General features: G+C 47.0%; 1 protein-coding gene across 1 annotated transcript in view; it reads right to left on the reverse strand.

Moving 5' to 3' along the window:
• Nucleotides 1-2,866: 2,866 nt before the first annotated feature.
• Nucleotides 2,867-23,366, reverse strand: part of IGSF22 (immunoglobulin superfamily member 22) — a 214,540-nt gene continuing 194,040 nt past the window's right edge. Inside the window, 8 exon segments of the mRNA XM_024199216.2 lie at nt 2,867-3,186; nt 6,664-6,990; nt 9,234-9,533; nt 9,815-10,007; nt 12,349-12,437; nt 15,012-15,308; nt 16,823-16,951; nt 18,169-18,342. Coding sequence (XP_024054984.1) covers nt 3,119-3,186; nt 6,664-6,990; nt 9,234-9,533; nt 9,815-10,007; nt 12,349-12,437; nt 15,012-15,308; nt 16,823-16,951; nt 18,169-18,342 — 1,577 coding nt within the window. The 3' untranslated portion in view covers nt 2,867-3,118.

The following is a 23,366-nucleotide window of genomic DNA, read 5'->3' on the forward strand; positions in this document are numbered from 1 at the left end:
CCATGCCAGTTCCTTCTCAACTGCCTGCGGCTCGAGACAGAAGTCTCTAAGGTCTGCTACCTTGCTGACGCAGCTCCTTCTTTTATACTCTTTTTGTTTTCCTATTAGTTTACTTTATTAGCACAGTTTATGCTTTGGGGGTCTCCCCTGCCTTTTTGTTTTGAGGTCAGAGCCCCCTTTTTTCCTTGGGACCTCTTGAGCAGCAGCTTTCCTGGTGGGTTATACCCAAGACCCAGGATTCAAGCCTTGCCAGACCTGTCACAGCTCTTTTCCCCTCAGCGATGGGCACTGTGTCTCTGATGCCTGGAGAGGTTCTGATGCCTGGAGAGGTTCACATCCTGTCCAAGTGTAAGATTTGCTCTGGCTTCAAAAGCAGAGCTTAAAAACTAAGGAAAGACCATTTAAAACTGCTCCTTATGGAGTGCTTCCCTAGACATGGAGGGTCCCTTTCTCCCCCCAGTACACTGGCCTCAGCCATGGAGAGTGCTCCAGAGATTTCATTAGCTCTGGCTCCATCTACCAGAAATCAGGGCACAGCTTTGATCTCTCAAAAGACTGTCAAACGTAGGGGATCCCACTTCCCTGATAGACAGGCTAAGTCTCTACTTACATGTGGGAGCAACAAGGAGACTTCATATCGCAAAGCAGGTACTGTTGAGACTCCTATCAGTCACAGTAGCAAGGCATCGGCACCACCAAGGAAGACTTTCATGAAGCCACGGACCAAGAAACCCACTGCCAAACAGCAAACAGTGGTCTTGTCAGTACCAGAACTGGACACTTCCACATGGAAGGACTCCTCAAAGAGCATGGACTCTTTGAAGAAATCATCTCACCTGATACCATCTACCGTCACCCAGATTTCTCCAGAGTGAGTTTATCACCAGTACCATCTCCAGTACCACTGGAGATCTTTCACCCCTAGATGCAATCCTCAGTCTCATAGTGACTTCCAGGTTCCTCCTTCATGAGGACCATCATGTCCTGGAGGAACCCGAGTGCCCCCTGCTGAGGGGTACTGGGAGGACTTTCCCACTGGCACTTGTGTACCAACTGGAACCAACATCCACTGGTACTGCTGCAGCCTCAAATAAAGACTCCACCAGTACCATCATGATTGCTGGATTGGCCCCAGATATCAATCCGAGCCCCTGGTACTGACTCCTTTAGCTTCACCACTGAACATGGAAGAGGATACTTCTTATTCAGATGTATCCATTCAAGGCTCCATCACCTACCCATTCCACCCTATATCCCTCAAGGTGTTCCCTGAGGTCAAGACCCCAGGAACCAGCCAATGGGTGGCCCATCAGCCACGGCAAGAACACCCTGGAGGCCCTACTCCTTTTCCTTACACCCTTCCCCATGGGCTTTTTGGGGACCAAGTCTACAGATTACCCTCACACAAGAGCACCCACTAAGATTCTCGGCCACCCACACTTCAGGGCCCTCCTCATCCTCCCACTAGAAGAACAGGAGCTGAGAATAGAGGAGGCGACATTACCACTCTCTTCACCCCCACATGAGGCAACCATTCTCTGCCATTCTACGCAGATGATTTCAAAGCCTTATCCTGCGGACCCACCTTCACTTCCTCGCTAAAGTTTCATCAGCATTCCATATCAATCAGGACATTCAACTAGTGGTCTTTTCCTCCAAACCTCACTCTTTGAGGGAAGAGACCAGCCTCCATACTCTGCTTGTAAGAAGAGCTCTGACTTTCTACCTACACAGGACTAAATCCTTCAGGAATTCCACCAGGCTCTTCAATTTCTCCGCCAAGAGGATGAGGGGGTCACTTTCTTTCCACCTAGATGCTATCTAAATGGGTTTCAGGTATATTCTTGCATGCTATGAGTCCTTAGGAATGCACCCCCCTCCTAAAGTCACTGCTCATTCAACTAGGGTTCAATCCCACTTCCATAGCCCTACTTAGAAAGGTACCCATCAAGGTCATTTGTAAGGCAGCCAACTGGCCCTCCGTTCACATGTTCTTTCAGCGTTATGCCTGAGTATATGTCTCCAGAGCAGCCTTTGGTGAAGCTATTTTACACTCTGTACTAAATCTGCCTCCTCAGCATCCTCCTGTTCATTGAGGTACTGCTCGGGAGGGGGAGTGTCTCCTGACTTGGAGCTCTCACAGGGACAATAACTCGAAGGAGGAGGAGAGGTTGCCTACCTTGTAAAGCAACTGGAGTTCTTTGAGATGTTTTGTCCCTATTGGAGCTCCACCATCCGCCTCCTTTCCCCTCTGCTTTTGGGTTCTACCAAGCTCTGAGGTTGAGAAGGAACTGGAGTGGCGTGGGTCCACTACTCCCTATATGCCCTCGTATTGGAGCACAAGGAAGTGTATGGTGCAGATGCAGACCCATGGACTCTACTAACAAAAAGATCTCTGCTCAGGAGTGCATGGGCACATATATATCCTCATGTGGTGCACTCATAGGGACAAAATGTCTTGAACACCAGTTACTGTACAAGATAAGTAACCTCTCCTTTTATGGTTAAGATTTTGGACTGGGCCTCAGGAGGTCTGGATGCTATTTCTGATTCAACTGCAGATTTCTTGTGTGATCTTGGGTGAGTCACAGTCTCTCTGGGCCTCAGTCCCCCATCTGTAAAATGGGGACAATAATACTTCCTTTCTTTGTCTTGTCTATTTAGACTAGAGGGTAAGCTCTTAGGGATGGGGACGATCTCTTACTGTCTGGCTGTACAGTGTCTGGCACAACAAGGCCGAGAGCTTAGCTGGGGCCTCTAAGTACTGCAGTAAAGTAACAATAACTAATGCAGATATAGCCCAGTTCTCCTCCCATTGAAATCAAAGCAGAACTCACTGACTGTGGCTCCTTTTATTTGTAAGATACATTTTCATCCAATATTGGAAATATTACCATTCACACACACTAGCATTTGGAAGCTGCCTATGTAGAAGAAAGTATTGAAACATCAAAACTGCCCTTGTACAGGCCCCACCTTTTGGCATTTGGTTTCATTGATCACTAGAGAAGATAGTGCAGTTGCTGTTTTGAGCCATGCATATCTAAGTCAAACTACACAGAAATGTTTGAATTATTCCGCATGCTGGACTGGATGAATTTGGATCCGGGTCTGCTGATTACGTGATGTGCTTTGACTTCTGAAGACTTTCAGTCACTGAGTCCAGGAGGCTTTTATCATCTTTATCTTTAAGAAAAGAGAGAGATAGAGAGAGAGTGGGGCATCATTATAACCATTGACAAGGGACTAACCATGTATCGTTTACTATGGTACTTTTGGAAAGCGCGGAGAGATTCCCCGATTAAAACACACCAGTACATAAATGCAAAATACCCTTTTGTGGTGGTGAACTCCTGAGCTATACTAACACCCCCCCAACCCCCCCCCCTCCCCTCTCCACACACACAGAAAGAGACAGACAGATTCTGGCCAATCAGCCCCCTCCCCCTGCTCCCAAAATGGAATCTCATAGCCAGAGCAGACACTGTGACCTCTCCCATTTCCACTGAAAACTCCACTGACACCTAACCCTGGATAAGGACAATTAGAGGGAGAAACCAACCCTACAGTTGGACTCTACTTTCTAAACTCTCCTTCAGACTGATTAAGCAGTTTTAATACTATTTTAATACCTGACCTCAGGAGGAAACATTCATGAGAGGATGGAGTGTGAGGTGGGAGGCCTCCAGGATCTCTCCCTTCTCCCCCAATCAGAGAGAACAGCGTTATTTAGGAGGGCTATGTTCTTGGCCACACTGACAGCTCTGAAGTCTCCTATATATTTGCAGAAGAGGTACATCATGGGCAGCAGCAGTTTGAGGTTCTCTCACACTTCCCCACCAATGTGCTTCATCATTGACCTACAGTGACAGCCCCTCTGTGGGTTGGGGGGGGGGAGGTTGGCCTCCACAGCACATTGACTCCTCTTTTCTGCTGAGTCTCCTCAGGGGGCAGCTAACTAATGTTAACAGTGATGGTGGTTTCTGCACGGAATTGTATCAGTCTCCAAAACTCTACTAAAACCAGTCGTGAGCTGCAAACAGCTTCTACTTTTCACCTAAGTGGAGCAAACGTTCTTTTCATTGTGAGGTCGGCAGTGGTCAGATTTAACTGAGGGACTGCCCCATGTGTGTATATTGTATACACACACACACACACTATATATATATATATATATATATATATATATATATATAAAAATAAATAAATCTAACTGAAAATAAAACTCTAATTTGGTATAGCAAATGGAGAGTAACAATCACTCTTCGCCATCGTGCCAGATTGAGTTACTTCTCCATTAGCAATAGAGAAGAAAGAACTGAAACTTCAGAGTGATATCATCTGCACTTGTCAGCCAGCTGTGCGAAGCAACAGTCACCTACAAAAATAACACTGAAAGATCCATCCAAATATAGCCTCTCCTTATTGGTGTATCAGTTTCTATGCCGGGAAATGTGTCTCTCAGCTTTCATTTAAGAGAGCGATGACATGCATTGAGGCATCAGGGCTTATGCTTGGAGAGAACAGAGCTCAAGAGAAAGCCACTTCAACCCCATATTAAAATAAAGGCATTTGATTCCATAGTATAACTGAGATGAAGGCCATGGGATGAAGAATTCTTCTTCTTAAATATTTCCTACTTGAGGCATCCCTTCAATTTTCTTTAATTCTCCCACGGTGATTCATAGAAGTGTCAAGCTCACCATGGAGCACCCTCCTGGGACAGTTGCCACCTGTGCTGAAATGGGACTTCAGCTGATTTTCATGGGTCTGATGTGTCCCTGTGAGGTCATCCTGCAGAGCAATTATATAGTCCCCAGATTCGGGGACCATGACACAATGATGCTGCATCTCCACGTTGTGGTGTTAGGGCCTAGTGCTACAACATCACCACATGCAAATAGAATTATTTGATCCCACAGGATAAATACAATGGGAACCCTCCCCTTCCCAGCCAAACTATCCTGCTGCAACCTAAGGTAAAAGCCCTATGGAGGTGGAGAGCATTCTCAACACCAGGGAAAACAGAGAGAAATAGCCAGGGAGCTGGGGAGAGGATTGTGCAAAAAGAGGGAAAACATTTTAAGCTTTGTGCCTTTCCCTTGAATTTTGCTCTACAACAGAAAATGAAGGTGAAACCCTGTGAAAATGGCAAGATGCCATTCTCGGAGCACATAAGCAAATTGCTCCAAGGTGGAGGTTTGCCATGTGTGCAGTGCAAATCTCCCAGAAATAGGCATATTTTGCCCTTGATCCATTGTGTGAATTCTTGAAGGAATACGATTCCATTCACCAAGCAAAAGTATGGCATTTCATACTGCTCTGCTACAGTACCTAAAAGGGGCTGATTCTGCCCTCAGTTGGCTGGATATAATTCCTATTGACTTCAGTGGCAGCTGCACCTGTTTTAACTTAAGTAGAAGTAGGCCTATTTCCAGATATGAAAATATGTTCTTCAGATTGGGCCCAGTTCTCCAGTGCCTTGCAATTTGGGAAGCCATTTACACCTATGCAAAGCAAGTGCAAAGTGGGTGTGAAACACTACCATTCTGATTTGGAAATGTTTTACATGTACTTTGCACCCGTGAAAATGCCCACACAGTGTGCAAAACATAGCAGAATCAGGCCTCTTATCTGTCCCAGTGACCTACCTACCATGTAAATTCAAATCTGGAAAATAAAAATCTTGGGCTGGATTGTGCATTTGGTTCCAGCAGAGTAAATCCAGAGTAACTCTACTGACTTCATGTGCTAAACTTTGTCACGAGCTGCCAGTCCCTGCATGGGTGCAGAAAGGTCACGTGCACCAGAACATGTGATTAAGGCCTGGTCTACATTTAAAATGTAGGGTACGAAAAACCCACACCCTGAGCGATGCAGCTATACCAACCTAACCCCCAGGGTAGACACAGTTAGGTCGGTGGAAGAATGCTTCCATCGACCTAGCTACCATTGCTCAGAGTCATAGTGTTTGTGCACGGATGGAAAAAACCACTTTCGTTGGTGTAGGATGCGTCTATGCTACAGGGGTAGGCCAGGATAGCTACAGCACCATAGGTATGCCACTGTAGTCCCCATAGTGTAAACATGGCTTTAATTTCTTTGTATGGAAACTGGCAAAATGATTTTTGCTCTTTGTCAGTTCTTTCATGAACACTGCATAGAAATCTGTAGCTAACTACACCTGCTCATAATGAGTCCGACTCAGCCCAGGGCCTACACCCGTGGAAACTGGCATACAGTCCATGCAGTGCCCTGGCAGTGAAATCAACAGAGAGGGAAGGTTGAAGTGAGGAATGATGGGGGACAGCATAGCTTGAAAACCTATGGTGCTAAGTGAGGAGGGAGTGGCCAGTGCCCATTCAGTGTGTTCCCTTAATAAATGCTGGTGGTGAAGCTCCCAGCGTAACATAAAGCTATCCTGCCCTGGCAAGAAATCCCCACAGAGGGAGATAGCCTCTGCCCCCAAGTGGGGTGTGTGCAGGGGGTCAAGCTGGTGTAATTCATTGGGGCCAGGTGAAATTGGCCCACCCAGTGCAGTAAGCATGCCTATGCTGAGAGATCATGGGAGTATATTGTGGTCAGAGATTTCAAATCAGCAGCTACATGGGGCTGGTGGAGAATCGTTGCCAAGGAAAGATGGAGGCTGAGAACTCAACTCACCATACACAGTCAACACGCAGCTGCATTTCTCCTGGCCCAGCTCGTTCTCAATGGCCACGGTGTAGTCGCCGCTGTCCTTGGAGCTGCAGGTGGGGATCATCAGTGTGCAGACGCCACTTGTTGAGTTGTACCAGAACTTAGAATTGGCCGTGATGTTCACATTGCCTTTGTACAATGTCACCACCGGGCGGGGGTTGCCCAGGAAAGCACAACTCATGGTGCAGTCCTGGCCCCGGTGCACTGCATGGTTCTTCAGCGGAGCAATGAAGTGGGGGGCCTGGCGCCAGTCTCTCTCGTGATACTCCTTCAACTTGCCATTGAAGCGCTCTATAAGGAAACAAAGGGATCACCACTGCTTCCAAATGTGTAAAACAGCAGTGCATACCTCCAGAGAGATAGCTGTACCCCGCTGGGCTCTGGGTTCTCCTCCCACACTGGTATGAGTCACAAAGTAGTGACTCCAATCAACTCAGTTACACTGGTGTAAAACTCAGGCCCCGAGTTTCTTTTTCCCAGCTAGTGAACATTAGGTGAAGAGCAGAGGGAATGAGTAGCATGTCTCAATATGATTATTCTTAGCACTCCACCAGCACTCTTCACTTATAAATACAAATCAGGAAGCAGCATGTTTGGTGGGGAGAGCAGGGGGCTGGGAGTCAGGACCTCTGGGTTCTATTTCCAACTTTAAACACTAACTTCCCATGCAACTGTAGGCAAGTAACTTAACCTCTTTGTACCCCATCTGTAAAAAGGTGTCAGATTTTCTGCTTCATGTAGATGTTGCAATGCATAATTTCTCTAGTTAATGTCATTACCTTGAAAAAAGGTGTGGGATTTTTGGATGACAAGATATGTTCGAAATGCAAATCATGCTAATAAATTATTACACATGATTGTCAACTGAAGTATGTAGACTTTTTGGGGGTGGAAGCATTACATCTCTGCATAGTTGGCACTGAGGGATTGGCAGTATGCAGAATGCTGCAGAGAGTCAAGGAGACTATTACAAACGGCAGTGTGCATTGCAGGAATGTGCCACATTTTTCAGTCATAACCAAAAAATCATTTTGAAAACCCTTCCTTTTTTATATATCTACTTTTCCCACCAGTAGGAGCTCCAGCTGGGTAAAATTCCTTGATCCTATATTAAAATTTAATATGAAAAGGCAAAATTCTGCTCTCAGTTACACCGACTTCATTCTCAGAGCACAGTTTGCTGCTTTTCTCATTACCCTTGGGCTGTGACAATAAAGCAAAGGCCGTCTACTTTTCTCTCCAAAATGTGCAACTTGAAGACTGTCTGTCATTTTCAATGGGAGGTAGGGAGTAGTTCTCTGCTGCAACTGTGTCCTGCTATCCTGCATACAGAATGGTTATCAAGTGCTCTAAGGCACAGAAAACCTAATGGTTCTTTTATTGACCCCTGATTAATGTGGGTCTAACTCCACTGTTAGTCCATATTTACAGCAGTGTAAGTGAGATTCAAATCAGGCCTGGAGTAGAACCAAGAAAAGAACACTATGATGGCTATAGTTAGAAGTTTTCTTTCTTGGTGACACCCTAAAACAATGGAAATACCTTAAGAGAAGTGACATGATTGTGTCTAGCTTATATGGCATAAGAAAGACTGATGTTAAATACACATATGACTATAAACCATCTGTGTGGCATCTACAGTACTAACAAGATTGGAAACGTTATAGCAAAATGTGCACATGCTCCTTGGAAAATTTATCTGCAGCTGTCCAACCTGTCTGGTTGTTTTGTGCTAATGTCCTGCTTATTAAACTAGAAATAGTCTTGCATGACAAAGTTTGGATCTGGATCCTAACTATCTCCAAGTGTCTGGATGTGGGGTTTTGGTTTGGCCCATTGTGGGGATACGGCCCACTTATGATCCTGATATGAGCTTCCCTTGAGTGAGGGAATGTTCAGCTCTGGGGGTTTGTTTTGGGCCCATCTCTAATGAGGACATCATCTCATCCACTAAGCCTGAACACACCGGTTAAGAGTGGAGGGAAACAAACTGGGGGGGAGGGGGGGGAAGAGAGGTAAAATTTTAAATAAGCACATCTAGTGGATATCATAAGTTTTAGGAACTTTTGCACCCTACAACTAAAAAAATTTTTATAAAAAAAAAAAAAAAAAAATCTGCTATGCCTCACAGATTTTTAGCTATTCATTTTGGGAACTGTCCGAATTCAGCCAGCAATGAGTTGGAGGGCAACCTAGTAGTAAAAAATGAGAACTCTCTCATGTCAAGACACAACTACCCTCTATTTACACATACACACAGAGAGAGAATATATTATCATTATTATGCATATGACTCTAGGTAACACCTAGAGGCCCCAGTGTGATTACATGCTCGTAGATGAGATGACAAAGAGTGGGAGAAAGGAGATATTTTTGTCTCCATTTTACAGATGGGGAACTGAAGTACAGAGCGGTTAAGGGACTTCTGTGACCAGGCTGGGAATTGAAGCCAGACCTCCTGGGTCCCAGTCTAGTGTCTGATCTACAAGAGCACCCTTTTCCCTCTCTGTACATGCATCTATTCTAATGTTTACCTTTGTCTTTAGAGATGTGCCAGGGTTCCTTGGAATCCAGAGGGTCACTGTCTCCAATGTCATTGCGGGCAATAACTCGGAAAAAGTATTTCCTCCCTGGGACCAGGGCTGTGACGGTGTACTTGTTATTGTAGACTTTCTCAGCTGCAGTGAACCAGGTGGCAGTTCTAGCGTCACGTTTCATGATGACGTAATGGGCATGCCCATCATCCATTATATCTGGGGTGTGATCCCATTTCAGAGTCACGGTGTTCGGCACTTCCTCAACGAGCTGCAGATTCTTTGGTGGCCGTGGGAAATCTAACAAATAGGAAACACCTTTAGGTATTCGTTTCTCTTATTTGGGAGCACCCCTCTATTTTTTTCTCTGGAAGCAAACCCTTTTCAACCCAGCTGCTGCCTTGTGAATTGCTTATGCATATCACTGTGTGTCTAGCAAATTCTGGTACTGCACATGCACTCCTAAATTTCATTCCCTTGGACCTTTCCAGACCTAAGAACCTGGAATCCCCGGCAGACTAATTGGCTCCCTGTCTAAAGCCAGTTGTAGCCTGGAAGCTAGAGCTTTTGCTATACTGTACCTGCCACATGTACTTGGATGTCATAATGGGCTTCACCATAGTCGTTCCTAAGGAGGATCCTGTACACACCAGAATCAAAACGCTTGGTGCTGTGGATGAGGAACTGGGAGTGGTTCTTGCCTTTGGTGATGATCTCTCTCCCTTTTGTGGGAATTCCATCTTTTTGCCAGGTCACAGTTGGTAGAGGGGAACCCTGTCCGAGATAAATGTGTAAAAATTAATGGCGGCCTTAACTTTCAGTATATAACAGATAACTCTGAACCTAAAATAACAGTGTCTTGGATGCAATTAACTTGATATCACCCAAAATACTCCAAGGAGAGCACTCCCAGGGAATTTTGGCAGTAGAAATACCAGGGGAATGTATGCTCTCCTGGTATTAGGCCAGATGCTCAGCTGATGTAAATGGACATAACTCCACTGAAGCCAATTGAGCTTACTCCAGCTGCAGTTCTGACCCTTAGTTTTGTTTCAAGACGATGATGTTGCCAAGATTCTCAAACAGGTTAAAAAAAATCACACTTCCCCCAGCATTACACTTGATGCAGTGGTCTCTACGGACTCCGCAGGAGGGATTCCAACATTACCTCGAGGCTAAAGTTTATCTCTGTTTAATCTTCTCCAAGCACTTTTTAAAAGCAGAGGAAAGGGCTGGTGCAATAGAGGTAACACCTCAGCTCTAGACAGTGCACCAAGAGGTTCCCCCAGGGGAAACTGCAGCTCCTCTACTGCAGTGAATTCAAGCTGGCATAGAACAGATGACCCTGCAGTCCTGCCTTAGGGTCAGCTCCTGCCATCCCTTCTGTGCCTGTGGTGATGACTCTCAGAGCTGAAGGGACAGGATTGAGCACTTAGTCCCTGTTGAGTCAAATCTCCCATTGACTTTTGTGGGAGCTCCGCCTGAGATAGGACAGAGCCAGGACTGCAAGATTCATCCCCTAGGGGACCAGATCCTGCTGTCAGTTAGTCTAGTGTAAATCAAGAACAACTGCATTGTAATCAGGAGTTAAATTAGGAGGAGAGGTGATGGTGTATAACTCTACCGGTGAGCCCTCTCTTCCTAGCTCCTGGGTTGGCTGAGCAGCCTTCCCTCCTCCTTGGCCAGTGCAGGGAGAGCGCCCTGTTCTGTTTCAATCTGCTATAACTGCTGATTGTCACCTGTGAAGTTACTCTGGCTTTAGGGCCAAACCTGTGAGGTGCTGAGCATGTCCTGTGAGGTACAAGCACCCTGAGCTCCCACTGACTTAACGACCCTCAGTAGCGCTCGAGGGTGCTCAAAGCTTTGCAGGTAGTTGGCACCACAAACCGTAATGTTTCCTTTAACAAATACGTGGCCCACATTTAATCCCCACTACAAAGCACGCCGTGCCTCTCAGCTCCTAACAGGGAACATTCTTGAGAGCTTTAATACAATACAATAAAATATCTTGAGACCATCACAGTGACGTAGCCATTGGAACAAATGGGAAAGGCTTGACTGTGTATCTGCCACAAGTCGTATCCTGTGCAGTTACTGAGTTGAAAAAAAAAACCTTCCTGGCCCAATGTGACAATCACGTGCACCCTTATTAACAACACTTCTTTATGCTGCTTGTAAAGCTTCACTCTCTGGCATGGATTTGAGCAGAATAGATTACAGGATTCATAAAGCTCTGGTGAGTGTGGCATCTCAATCAGATAACATTGCATTACCGTAATTAATGAAACAGAAGTCATGCACATTTTAATGCTAGGTCTCTCCTAGTAATTGTTAGTGCTTATTCTCGGTGGGTTGATATTAACTCCCTACCCAAATCCACACTACTGAAGGCTAGATTGTGCAACCCTTTCTCATGCTGGTAGGTGCTTACTCCTGGGAATAGCCCCTCCAACTTCACCAGTGTGAGGAAGGCTTATAAAACCTAGCCCTAAAATCAATCAGCATTTACACACTGCTTCACAGAACCAAAGTGCTGCCTGGCCATCAGGCCAAATCCTACTTGCCTTACTCGGGCAAACTGTCCCACTTAAGTCAGTGTGATTGTTCTTGCGAGGAAGGCCAGCAGAAGTATTTGTCCCTTAAAGGGCCAGATGATCCTTTTACATCTAGCCCTGAGGCATGTATCTGTACCACTTTAGAAGCCCAGGGGAAGGAACTGTGCCTCAGAGAGTCATAATGCCTTCTCTGTTCCCTCATTCTCATGGGAGTGAGTAATCAGCCATTAGTCTTGACCAGCAGCAGATTGCTTCACCTACTCCCACACTGGTTCAGCGAGTACACGGATGTGGTTGAGTTAAGGATTTGACCATTTGCTTCCCTGCCCACCTGCAGTGTGGGGATATACTGGGTACTTATTCCCTGCTTCCTCCACTGCCCCTACAGTGGAAATGTGAGGAGGCCATGGGGAATTTCAGTGGATGTTCCAATCATCTACAGCTTGTGGGACCAGGCCCCACTTCTGTGAAAGGAGGAAAATGGTGATAAAACTTTGACGCCAAACAAAACTTTCAGTGCAGACTTTCCCTGAGGTAGAGCAGGGCAGAAGGAAGCTCACAGTAAAAGCAGCATGAATGCAGAGGGCTGTCCCAGCGCGAACCACCATATGACTCTTCAGCTTGGTACTTAGATCAAACTTAGGAGGGGCTAAAACACAAAACACAAACCACCACCACAACAGAGAGAGAGAGAGAGAGAGAGAGAGAGTAATTAAAATCTTAGAGGCCTCATATCTGAGCAAAGCCATTTCTCCTCTGTCGGCCTGCTGGTTTAAGCACTGTGCAGTGAAAACAACATGATGGGAGAAAGAAAAGCAGTCCTTGATATTAGCTTCTGCAGAAGGTAGCTAAGACATTAAGTTAGTAATTGCATCATAAGATGGGAATGGGACTGAGAATCTGGTCTTTTTAAAGGTGGAAATGAAGCTACTCTTAATTATGAACAGATACTGCAGTGATGGGCTCATTAGTGCTAGAGGGAACCATACATACATATGTACGTACAGGAAAGGAAACAGATCATGTATATTTTCATTTTGAAGCTGCTGCCAATTCGTAGCCACTCCTGTTTAGTAGCCACACCTTTACCATGCAATTTTTAAAGAAAGGCTGTGCCTCTGCTCTCAAAGAAATTGAGAAATAAGAGTAAGTAATACACTTTAATGAGAGCTGCCCTTCTCTTCAAACCATCAAGGCAGTAATTAAATTGAACAGAAGCCAACGCTTGGGTGAACAAGTGTTAGGGTATGGTTGTTAGCGCGACACTGACACAGGTGCTCCTACTGAAGTTAATGGCACAGCTTGTGTGAATAGGTGTTCATCAACGTGAGGATTGCAAAATCGAGCCTTGAGTTACTACAGCACTGTTTGTCCTGTAATATAAGGGGTCCATTACCATGTGCATTTAACACCGCCACCTCCTGCCCTCTCACGTTCCAGGGGCACGCAACTAGGTGAGGAGTATTTATCCCTTGGCACTCAAGGTCTCAATCAGAAGAGTCAATTATATTCTTTTAAAACAAGCTGCAAGGGGGAGGAAGTATTACCATTTAAAAATGATTAGTGTGAGAAAACAGATTGTGGGCCAAAAAAGTTATGTTGCTTGAAATCACCATTTTAACTGACTTAAAAATAACTGTCCGCCGCTTACTCCCACCACGCTGATAGCAGATCTGTTGTTTCCCATCAAACTACATGTGCACTTCATGACAGCACCGCATGTTCCTATTTCCTACCACAGTTTGTTTTGTTTTGGTCAGACAGTAAATCTGAGGTTAGATTGGTGTTTCTCTTTTAGGAGAGGTAATAATTAGTATCAAGATTATTAGTGCAATTCTGAAGTGAAGACCTAAAGGAAAAGCTGCTTTTAATAGATATTCTAATTTTGTGCTGTTCTGCTGGCTGTTGTCTTCTGACATTCCCCTGGTCAGTGCCAGATGTCTTTATTCCTGATGGAAATCACTGCAATGTAGCATGACTCATGAGTTCTGTATCTTACCTTGCTAGTCTTTCTACCTCTTTAGGCAGCTCTACCCCCTAGGAACATCCCAGAGACAAGCTGTTTGAATTTCCTAACTAGCAGAGTAAAAACAAATTCACTACCCATGAGTGCTAAACAAGAAAAGTCTGAACTGCCACCTCTTATAATATGGCTCCGAAGGGATACTAATGACAGGTCAGCTACCTCAGCAGTTATTCTCAAGATGTGATGGGCAGCGTCTCCCCTTGACAATACAATTACCTCCATGTTGTCTGTTTATCATAGTGCCACCTGATTGTTCATTTGAACCCTTCGCTACCCAGTTGGAAAAACAGTAATCTGTGTCTCAGTACCAGTCTCTATTGCAGATGGGCACTACCAATACTATGTACTGATCAGTAGCAGGTAAGCTATCTATCCATCTTTCCCATCAGGAGACATTACTATCTACCCATCTAACAGCATCACTGGCAGCAGGGAGAATTCCCTGAGAATTGCCTCTGCAATCACATAGCTGACATAGGAGACTATTGATGACAGAAGAAGCTGCAGCCAATTGAGCTGTAGCTGGAGATTTCAGGAACTGCTGTGAAGGATTCTTATAGTTCAGCCCTAGCAGGAAGTGTGGCAGAATAGCTATCGGTCCAGCTCCAGGGCTCTACAAAGAGTTTCTGTGGCCCAATGTCACTTGCCAACATCTTATCTGCAAACTCTAAGTGAAATTTATTTGAGGATATGAGCAAAAAATAAGACCTGTTGCACTGAGGTGTCCCTTTATATTGGAGTAAACCACTGCACAGAACAGAAAGAGCATTTGTTAATAGCCTTTTCTGGGAGAAGTTCATTCATTTAATTTAATTCATCTTTATTATGAGTCTGAAAAGGCTAGACATGCTGGATTTTACTCTATATATTTGAGCTGGTTTTCTCTAAGCAAAATCAGATCCCTAATTGATCCTCTTTGCTGATGGGCAAAGCCCCTAGTGAAAATGTATTTGGCATGAGCTTTTGTGGACATTACAAACCAGTCAAGTTGGCAGACTGTCAGGGAGGACAACTGGATTACACGCTAATGTTCATCTAGCCATCAACAAAAGCTTTATTACCTGCAAAGAGCATAAGCTTAATTAATAGTCACTCTGTGAAGCTTTGTAAACCATGGCTATTAAAATAAACACACTGACTCATGACTGAATGAGTACAGAAGTGACCTGCAGCCAGACAGGATATCCTGGAGATTACCTGGAGGGGGCATAGCTAAGACTCCTTCATCTAGCTCCGCTGGTTCTCCCACACCAGCTTCATTCACCGCTCGGATTCGGAAGAAATATTTCTGCCTCTCCTGCAAGCCTCCCACAGTGTAGCTGGTGCCGGAGATTGGGATCTTAGAGCATTTTGTCCATTCCTTGGTGTTCTCTGCACGCATCTCGAGTATGTATCCTGAGGGCAAGTCTCCTTGATCTGGCTGCTCCCATGCCAAGGAAATGCTGGAGTTGGAAGAGTCAACCACATGGATCCCCTTCACCATTCCCGGAGGCTCTGAAACAGCAACAGCACACTGGTGATGAACACAGTGTACCGAAACCAGAGATTCTCACCCTTATCTCTGCACCAACCCCATATTTCAGGCCTACATTTTCAAAAGTGATTTGTGATTTCAGCCAAATCCCTTTTTGGGGTGCCCAACTTGAGACACCTTAAAGGAGCCTGATTTTCAGTAAGTGCTGAGCACTGTCACAAGGCGCTGCTCCTGAGGTTTATGAGCACCCTGTTCCCTCTAAGACTGAGTTTTAGGGGCACATGACAGCACATGATGTGTGACTTCAGTAACAAGCAGTGCCCAAGCCTTGCCACCCTGGCAGGGAGGACCAAAGCCAAAGCCTGAGCCCCATCGCCCCGGGTGGGGAGGGGGGTGTCAAAGCCAAAGCCCAAAGGCTTCAGCCCTGGCCTGTAACCTGAGCCCCGTCACCCAGAGCTGAAGATGTTGGGCTTTGTCCCTGGGAGGTGGGGCTCAGGCTTTGGTCCCGGGCCCCAGCAAGTCTAACACCAGCCCTGGCGACCCCATTAAAATGGGGTCCCAACCCACTTTGGGGTCCTGACTCACAGTTGGAGAACCCCTGTAATAAATGTTCACAGTGGGCTACGAGGATTGGATGAGAATGTTCAAGAAGCCCTCTCTAGCTTTTTGTCTGAGATAATATGAATCTTTAAATATGAAGGGGGCTATATCTTTGGCTGTGACATTTTGTAGTGTGGCCCTCTGATATGAAGGAACTGAAACGTTTTCTGATTTGGGGAACTATTTAACCTAGTGCTCTACATAGGTGCAAGAATGATCTCCCTTCTAGTTCTGCTGACTCTTATTTTCCCCGTGTTTTTCTAAACTACTTACAGCTACTGACATCCCTTCCTGCAACAATTACAGAAGCTCCCCCCTTCCCTACGCAGTTTAAACTGTTTATATACTGGGCAACCACTTGGTTTAAAAATGGGGTTGGTTACGTGGCTGTATGGAATGGATGTTACTCAGAGATGGTACATGGGCCCGCTGGCCCATTGTAACAGGTTACACAGCCCATTTCTGATCTCACTGAGGTTATTGGGAGTTTTGCTGTGACTTCAATGGGCGCAGGATTAGGTCCACATTTTTGCCAATGAAAAAACAGATTTGTAAACTAAGCTTTGGAAAATTTGCTCAATCATCTTTTACTAATTCTGCAGAAGTTTATCCTTCTTTTACCAAATGTTCAAGGCGAGGTGGGAGGGGAGGCAAGGGGTGGAGGAGGAGGAGATTACCTCACGGAGCACAGTTTTGTGGTATGCTGAAGTCCATTAAACAGAAATGATTCACACTGGTATGAAACGATTGCATTATGACTTTTGGCAGAGTACAAATATCAGGAAGTGAATGAAAGCCTCCCCAGTACAGAAAGCAGCTAAGCATGGTAGCAACTTATCATGTTGATCTGGGCATGCTGTCTGCATATAATATGGGTCTCGTCATGGGAAACAGCTTTAAGAAAACTAGGGAATAAGTAATAAAAGAAAAATACTGATGGGGTCCTTTGCAACAACAGAGTTTGAGGCTGCGCTGGGTTGTCCAGGCCCTGCACGGTTCACAGCTGTAACACGGAACTCATATTCTGTATCCTCCAGCAATCCATCCACTTTGAACTTGGTATCTAAAGATGGAAATGTTACAAGTGTGTAGATGGTTCATAATTTTTAGGGAAAGTTCCTTCACGCATAAAAGAATTCCCAAGTGAGTATCAAAACAAACAAATACATAAACATCACCTTTGGCCTGAGACTAAGCATGAGACATTTCAGCTCAAAAAATTTTTGGGGAACATTATGAATGATGATGGTCTCCATGTATCCAATCATGCACCCCACTTGCACAATGGAACCCCAAGGATTCCAAGGGGGACCCCTTTGGCACACATAAATGTGCCTTAAATGTATAACATAGGAACCGATTTGGCCTTAAAATGTATAGCATAGGAAAAATGTATAATTTGCCAGTATAGTTCCTTCTACTTAATTCAGGGCCAGGGTCTGATGACTTCACTCATGTTAGGTAGTATTTTTTCCATAAGCAGTCCCATTGTACTAATCAATTTGAGTAAGACTATCGGAATCTGGCCACCAAAGACTCATCAGATAGATCCTCCATTCAATTTGGTCAAAACCTCTGGAACCAAATATTTTGTCTTAAAATTAACACAGCTTCCACCCTTTACCGCAATTAATTTTGGTCCTTCAATCAATCAATTGATTGCCATTTAATTAATAAGGAAATCCAAAATGCTGAATCAGATAGAAGAATCCAAGAAAGAATCATGATAATAAAAGATGACTAAGACCAAAAGTCTTGTTATTCAGATGTTGTTGAAATACATGTTTCCATGTGTTATTCATAAGCTGTGATTTACATATCTCATAAATGATTACCATTTCATATGGATAACAAGCTCAGTTCCTTATTTAAATCAAGTTTGGTCAAAAACAGAGGAAGGTAGTATGGTTAGTCAGGGAAACATTTTCCAATGTGTATGCTTGAAATTAGCACCAAAATCCGTATGTGGGCATATAAATAAAAATGTCCTGATTTTCAGAGGTGCTGAGTATCCAAAGCTCCCATTTGTTCTAATGTTCAGCACCTCTGAAAATCAGGCCATAGCTGTTTAGGTGCCTAAACGTAGATTTAGGTCCCAAATGTCAGGCAACCATGTTTGAAAATTTGGACTTTAATATCTATAGCTGGTCTTCAGAAACCATATGCTATGTCTAGACAACATCATCCCTTTGCTTGAGTGATCAGAACTTCAGCTTCTCATCTCATGTCCTCTCTAGCTTTCATTTTGCCCTTGCATGGTGCAGGGAAGTGATATCTGACCTTGGACTAGCTCTTTGGTAACTGGGACCCAAAGGTTGCTGCCTTTCTTCCTTCTTTCCACAATGTACCCTTGTACTGGGGAGCCGCCGTCCTGTGCTGGAGGGTTCCAGGTGATGGTGACAGCTTCCTTAGTAACATCTGTAACTTGAGGTTGAGATGCCAGTCCAGGGGGCTCTAGACAGAGTTAGATTCAGCACAGAAGAATCAGAATCATCTACTGCTCCACTGCAAAACCTCTTTTGGTAAGAACAACAGATAGCAAGAGGCCAGGAAGAGCGATCTAGACCTCTTAAGTTCCTTCATTGCCAAAAACCCCTTTCTAAAGCTTTTGCTTTGTTATCTATTTCCCCAGCTCATTTTGGGGATTCAGTAGCGGACAGTACTCATTTGTAAAGACCTGAAAATGTCATTGTCTTATGTTTTGTTCCTAAGATAATACTGTATATCTCCACTGACCTAGTGGTCTAAAGCACAGGACTGGGACCCAGGAATTCCTGAGTTTTAATCCTAGGTCTGACATTGATTTTTGTGTGGTCTTGAACAAGTTACTTACCCTCTCTGCCTCATTTCTCCCATCTATAAATTGGGGATACTAATACGTATTACCTACCTAATAAGGATGCCGTACAGATTAGTTAGATAATGTTTTGTAAAGTATTTTGAATATAAGAGGTGCCATATAAAAAGATAGTTACATTTTCCGTAACTGGTGTTCTTCAAGAGGTGTTGCTCATGTCCATTCCATATTAGATATGTGTGCTTGCCACATGCACCGGCGCCTGAAGTTTTTCCCTCAGCAGTATCCGTAGGGGACTGTCTCTGGTGCCTTCTGGAGTGGTGCCCACATGGCACGGTACAAGGGGCACTGCCAGCTCCCCCCTCCCTCAGTTCCTTCTTGCCGGAAACTCCGACAGTGGGGAAAGGAGGGCAGGTCATGGAATGGACATGAGCACCACATCTCAAAGAACACCAGTTATGGAAAAGGTACCTCTCTTTTCTTCTTCGAGTGCTTGCTCATGTCCATTCCATATTAGGTGACTCCCAAGCAGTACCCCTGGAGGTGGGTAGGAGTTCATGGATGTGTAGATTGCAACACAGCTCTGCTGAACCCAGCGTCATCCCTGGCCTGCCGAGTGATGGCATAATGAGCGGTGAACGTGTGAACAGAGGACCACGTTGGGTCTCTACAGATGTCCTGGACAGGGATGTGCGCCAGGAAGGCCGCCGAAGACGCCTGCACTCTCGTCGAGTGGGCTCTGACAATTGGCGGCAGTGGAACCCCCACCAGGTCATAACAGGTCCTTATGCACAAGGTAATCCAATTGGAACTCCTCTGCGAGGACACCAGGTGACACTTCATCCTATCTCCTGTAGCGATGAAGAGCTGAGTCGATTTTTGGAAAGGCTTGGTATGTTCTGAGTAGAAAGCCAAGGCCCTCCGGACGTCCAGGGCGTGAAGATGCCTCTCCTCACTAGTCTTGTGCGGTTTGGACAGAATACCGGGAGGAAGATGTCCTGGTTCATACGGAAGGTGTAGACCACCTTTGGCAGGAAGGCTGGGTGGGGCCACAACTGAAAATTATCTTTGTAGAAGACCATGTACGGAGGTTCTGAGGTCAAGGCTTTAATCTCAGAGACCCGTCTCGCCGACATCAACACCACCAGGAACTCAACCTTTCATGACAGATGGGAAAGGGAGCAGGAACCCAGCGGCTCAAAGGGCAGGCTGGTGAGCCTAGAGAGGACCAAGTTAAGATCCCACTGCGGGATGGGAGCCCGCACCTGCGGGAAGAGTCTCTCAAGCCCCCTCAGGAATCTGACTATCACGTCATGGGAAAACACCGTCTCTCCTTGGATCGGCAGGTGAAAAGCAGAGATGGGCCGCGAGATGCACTCTAATGGAAGAGTATGCCAGGCCCTGGTTCCTCAAATGGAGCAGGTAGTCCAGGACAGCGGACAGTATGAAGGAACGCGAGGGAGAGATGCCCCGTTCGGACGCCCGATGGGAAAACCTCATCCACTTGGCCAGGTAAATCAGTCTAGTTGAGGGCTTCCTACTTTCCAGGAGAACCTGCTGGACTCCTTCTGAACAGGTCTGCAGCATCCACGCTGAGAGGTGGAGGGACATGAGGTTGGTGCAGGAGCCAACTGTGGTCCTGTGACAGCAGGTCCGATCGGTTGGGCAGGGGCCAGGGAGGGGCTGCTGACAGGCTCATGAGTATTCTGAACCAGTGCTGGTGAGGCCACATCGGGGCAATCATGACGACCTGCGCCTTGTCTCTCTTGATCTTTGCCAGGGCCCTGCTGATGAGTGGAATTGGAGAGAACGCGTACATCAGGCTTCCTGACTACAACAGGAGGAAGGCATAGGAGAGGGAGCCCTTGCTCAGACGTTGCCAAGAACAAACCTGGTGGCATTTCTTGTTCTGTCTGGTAGCGAACAGGTCCACTTAGGGAGTTCCCCACCTTTGGAAGATCATGCCGGCTCCCTCTGGATGGAGTGACCACTCATGGTGGGAGGACAAGTCCCTGCTGAGCTGGTCTGCCAGCATATTCCTGACACCGGGAAGGTAACAAGCTTCCAGGTGGATCTCGTGGCTGATGCAGAAGTCCCATAGACAGAGCGCCTCCTGACAGAGAGTCGACGAGCGCACTCCCCCTTGCCTGTTGATGTGGAACATCGAGGCTGTGCTGTCTGTCAGGACTCGTACCACCTTGCCCGACAGGTGGGGCAAGAAGACTCCGCACGCCAGCCGGGCTGCTCGGAGCTCTTTGACGTTTATGTGCAACCGCGCTTCATCTGGGGACCACATCCCCTGAGTCTGGAGGACACCGATATGCGCCCCCCAGCTGAGGTCCGAGGCATCAGACACCAAATCAATGAAGTGAGGTGGATTGTCGAATGGAACCCCCGCCAGGACTGTCCTGCGGTCTGTCCACCACCACAGTGAGGTAAGTATCACCTCGGGAATGGTAATGATCTTTTTCAGGGGGTCTCGGGACTGGGAATAGACCGTCGCCAGCCATTCTTGCAGGGGCCACATCCGGAGCCTGGCATGGTGGACCATGTAAGTGCACGCTGCCATGTGACCCAGGAGGCACAGACAGACCCTGACTGTAATCAGAGGGAACACGGAGACTTCCGCGATGAGGTTCGTCAACGTGTGGAACGTTTCCAGTGGCAGGAACACTCTGGCGCAGGTTGAGTCGAGGATCGCTCCAACGAACTCTATTCGCTGCACTGGCACTAATGTCGACCTTTTGTCATTCACCAGTAGGCCCAGAGAGCAGCACGTAGCTTGAAGCACCGTGACATCCCTTTGGACTTGAGACCTAGAGCTGCCCTTGACAAGCCAGTCATTGAGGTATGGGTAGATCTGGATACACCGGTGCCTGAGGTAAGCCGCTACCACCGACATGCACCTGGTAAACACTCTTGGTGCTGTCGCCAGGCAGAACAAGAGGACCGCAAACTGGTAGTGGTGGAGGCCCACCGTAATCTGGAGGAAGCGTCTGTGTCCTTGAAAGATCGCTTTTGGAAGTATGCGTCCTTCAAGTTGAGGACGGCATACCAGTCTCCCGGATCCAGGGAGGGGATAATAGTAGCCAGGGAAACCGTGCAGAACTTTAGCTTCTTTAGATACTTGTTGAGGTCTCACAGGATGGGCTGTAGACTGCCCTTGGCCTTTGGGGTTAAAAAGTACCGGAAATAGCACCCCTTGTTCCTGTACTCGAGAGGAACTTCTTCCACCGCACCCCTTTACCTCCTGCACGAGAAGACGCTCATGAGGGGGTCCCTGAAGAGGGACGGGGAAGGCGGGTGGGAAGGGGGGGTGTAGAAAGGAACTGGAGGGTATAATCCTGCTCCACTGTGCTGAGGACCCATCGGTCCGAGGTTATAGCTGACCAGGCAGGGAGGAAGAGGGAAAGATGGTTGGAGAACACAGGGAAGGATGGATCCGGGGAATAGTCTGGTAGGTCACCCTTGGGTACACCCTCAAAATGACCATTTGGCCCCTGCTTATTCCGGGTCGAGCCCGACTGGGCAGAAGGTGGAGGCGGGTGGCTCGCACGGCGCTTGTAGCCCTTGGATCATTTATGGGGCTGGTCCTGCCGATTCTGGCTCCCTTGGCCCTGTGTCTGCTGCGGTTTGAACCGCTTACGCGCTGTGGCTGGGACGTAGAGATCTGGGGTCTTCAGGGTGGTGCGGGAGTCCTTGAGGCCATGCAACTTGCGGTCTGTTTGCTCTGCAAATAGAGCCCGGCTATCGAAGGGCAGGTCCTGCATAGACTGCTGGGCCTCAGTGGACAACCCAGAGAGGAGCAGCCAGGAGGCTCGCTGCATGGAGATAGCGGAAGCCATGGTGTGGGCAGCAGCATAAGCAGCGTCTGACACCGCCTGGAGGGCCACCCTGGCTGCAGTCGTGCCCTCATTGAGGATTGCTCGGAACTCCTTCTTGGAAGCCTCGGGGAGCAACCCTTCGAACTTGGCCATGGCTTGCCACATGCTGAAGTCATATCAGCCAAGGAGGGCTTGGTGGTTGGCTACTCTCAGCTGAAGACTGGAAGACGAATAAACCTTACATCTGAAAAGATCCAGCCTCCTGGAGTCTTTATTTTTGGGAGTGGCCCCAGGTTGTCCCTGCCTCTCTTTGTGGTTAACCACCTTGACCACAAGGGAATTGGGGGCTGGGTGGGAGTATAAGTACTCATGCCCATTGGTTGGCACAAAGTACTTGCATTCGGCCCTTTTAGAGATGGGGTCATGAAGGGGTAGAGCCACCCTGGCAGGAGCCGAGGAGCACAGGAGTCTGAGGGCTCTTCCAAGTCCTCTTCCGGAAGCCCCAGGTTGGAAGCGACCCTTTTCAAAAGTTGCTGGGGCACCTTGGCGTCATCCTGAGGAACTGGGTGAGGGGGCCCCGTGATAGCCTTGTCTGGCGATGACAAGGATGATGCCGGTGCCGCGGGAACCTCCACATCCATTGGTGGTCCAGCAGCTTGCTCCCCTGGGTCCTCCTGGACATGTAGGGGTCTTACCCCCCGAAGTCTCAAGCACTGGAGGGGGACGGGATACTGAGGCTGCTGGCCTCTCTGAGGCTCCCGACACCAACTGGACAGCCTGGGAAGGTTGGGTGAACCCCCAAGGGTTCCATGGCACTGGCCACTGCGCTTGGGGCCATGGTACAGGTTTCAGTGCTG

This window comes from Terrapene carolina, unplaced genomic scaffold (genome assembly GCF_002925995.2).
Source record: "Terrapene carolina triunguis isolate 2854851 unplaced genomic scaffold, T_m_triunguis-2.0 Scaffold715, whole genome shotgun sequence".
Classification (NCBI taxonomy): Eukaryota; Metazoa; Chordata; order Testudines; family Emydidae; genus Terrapene; species Terrapene triunguis.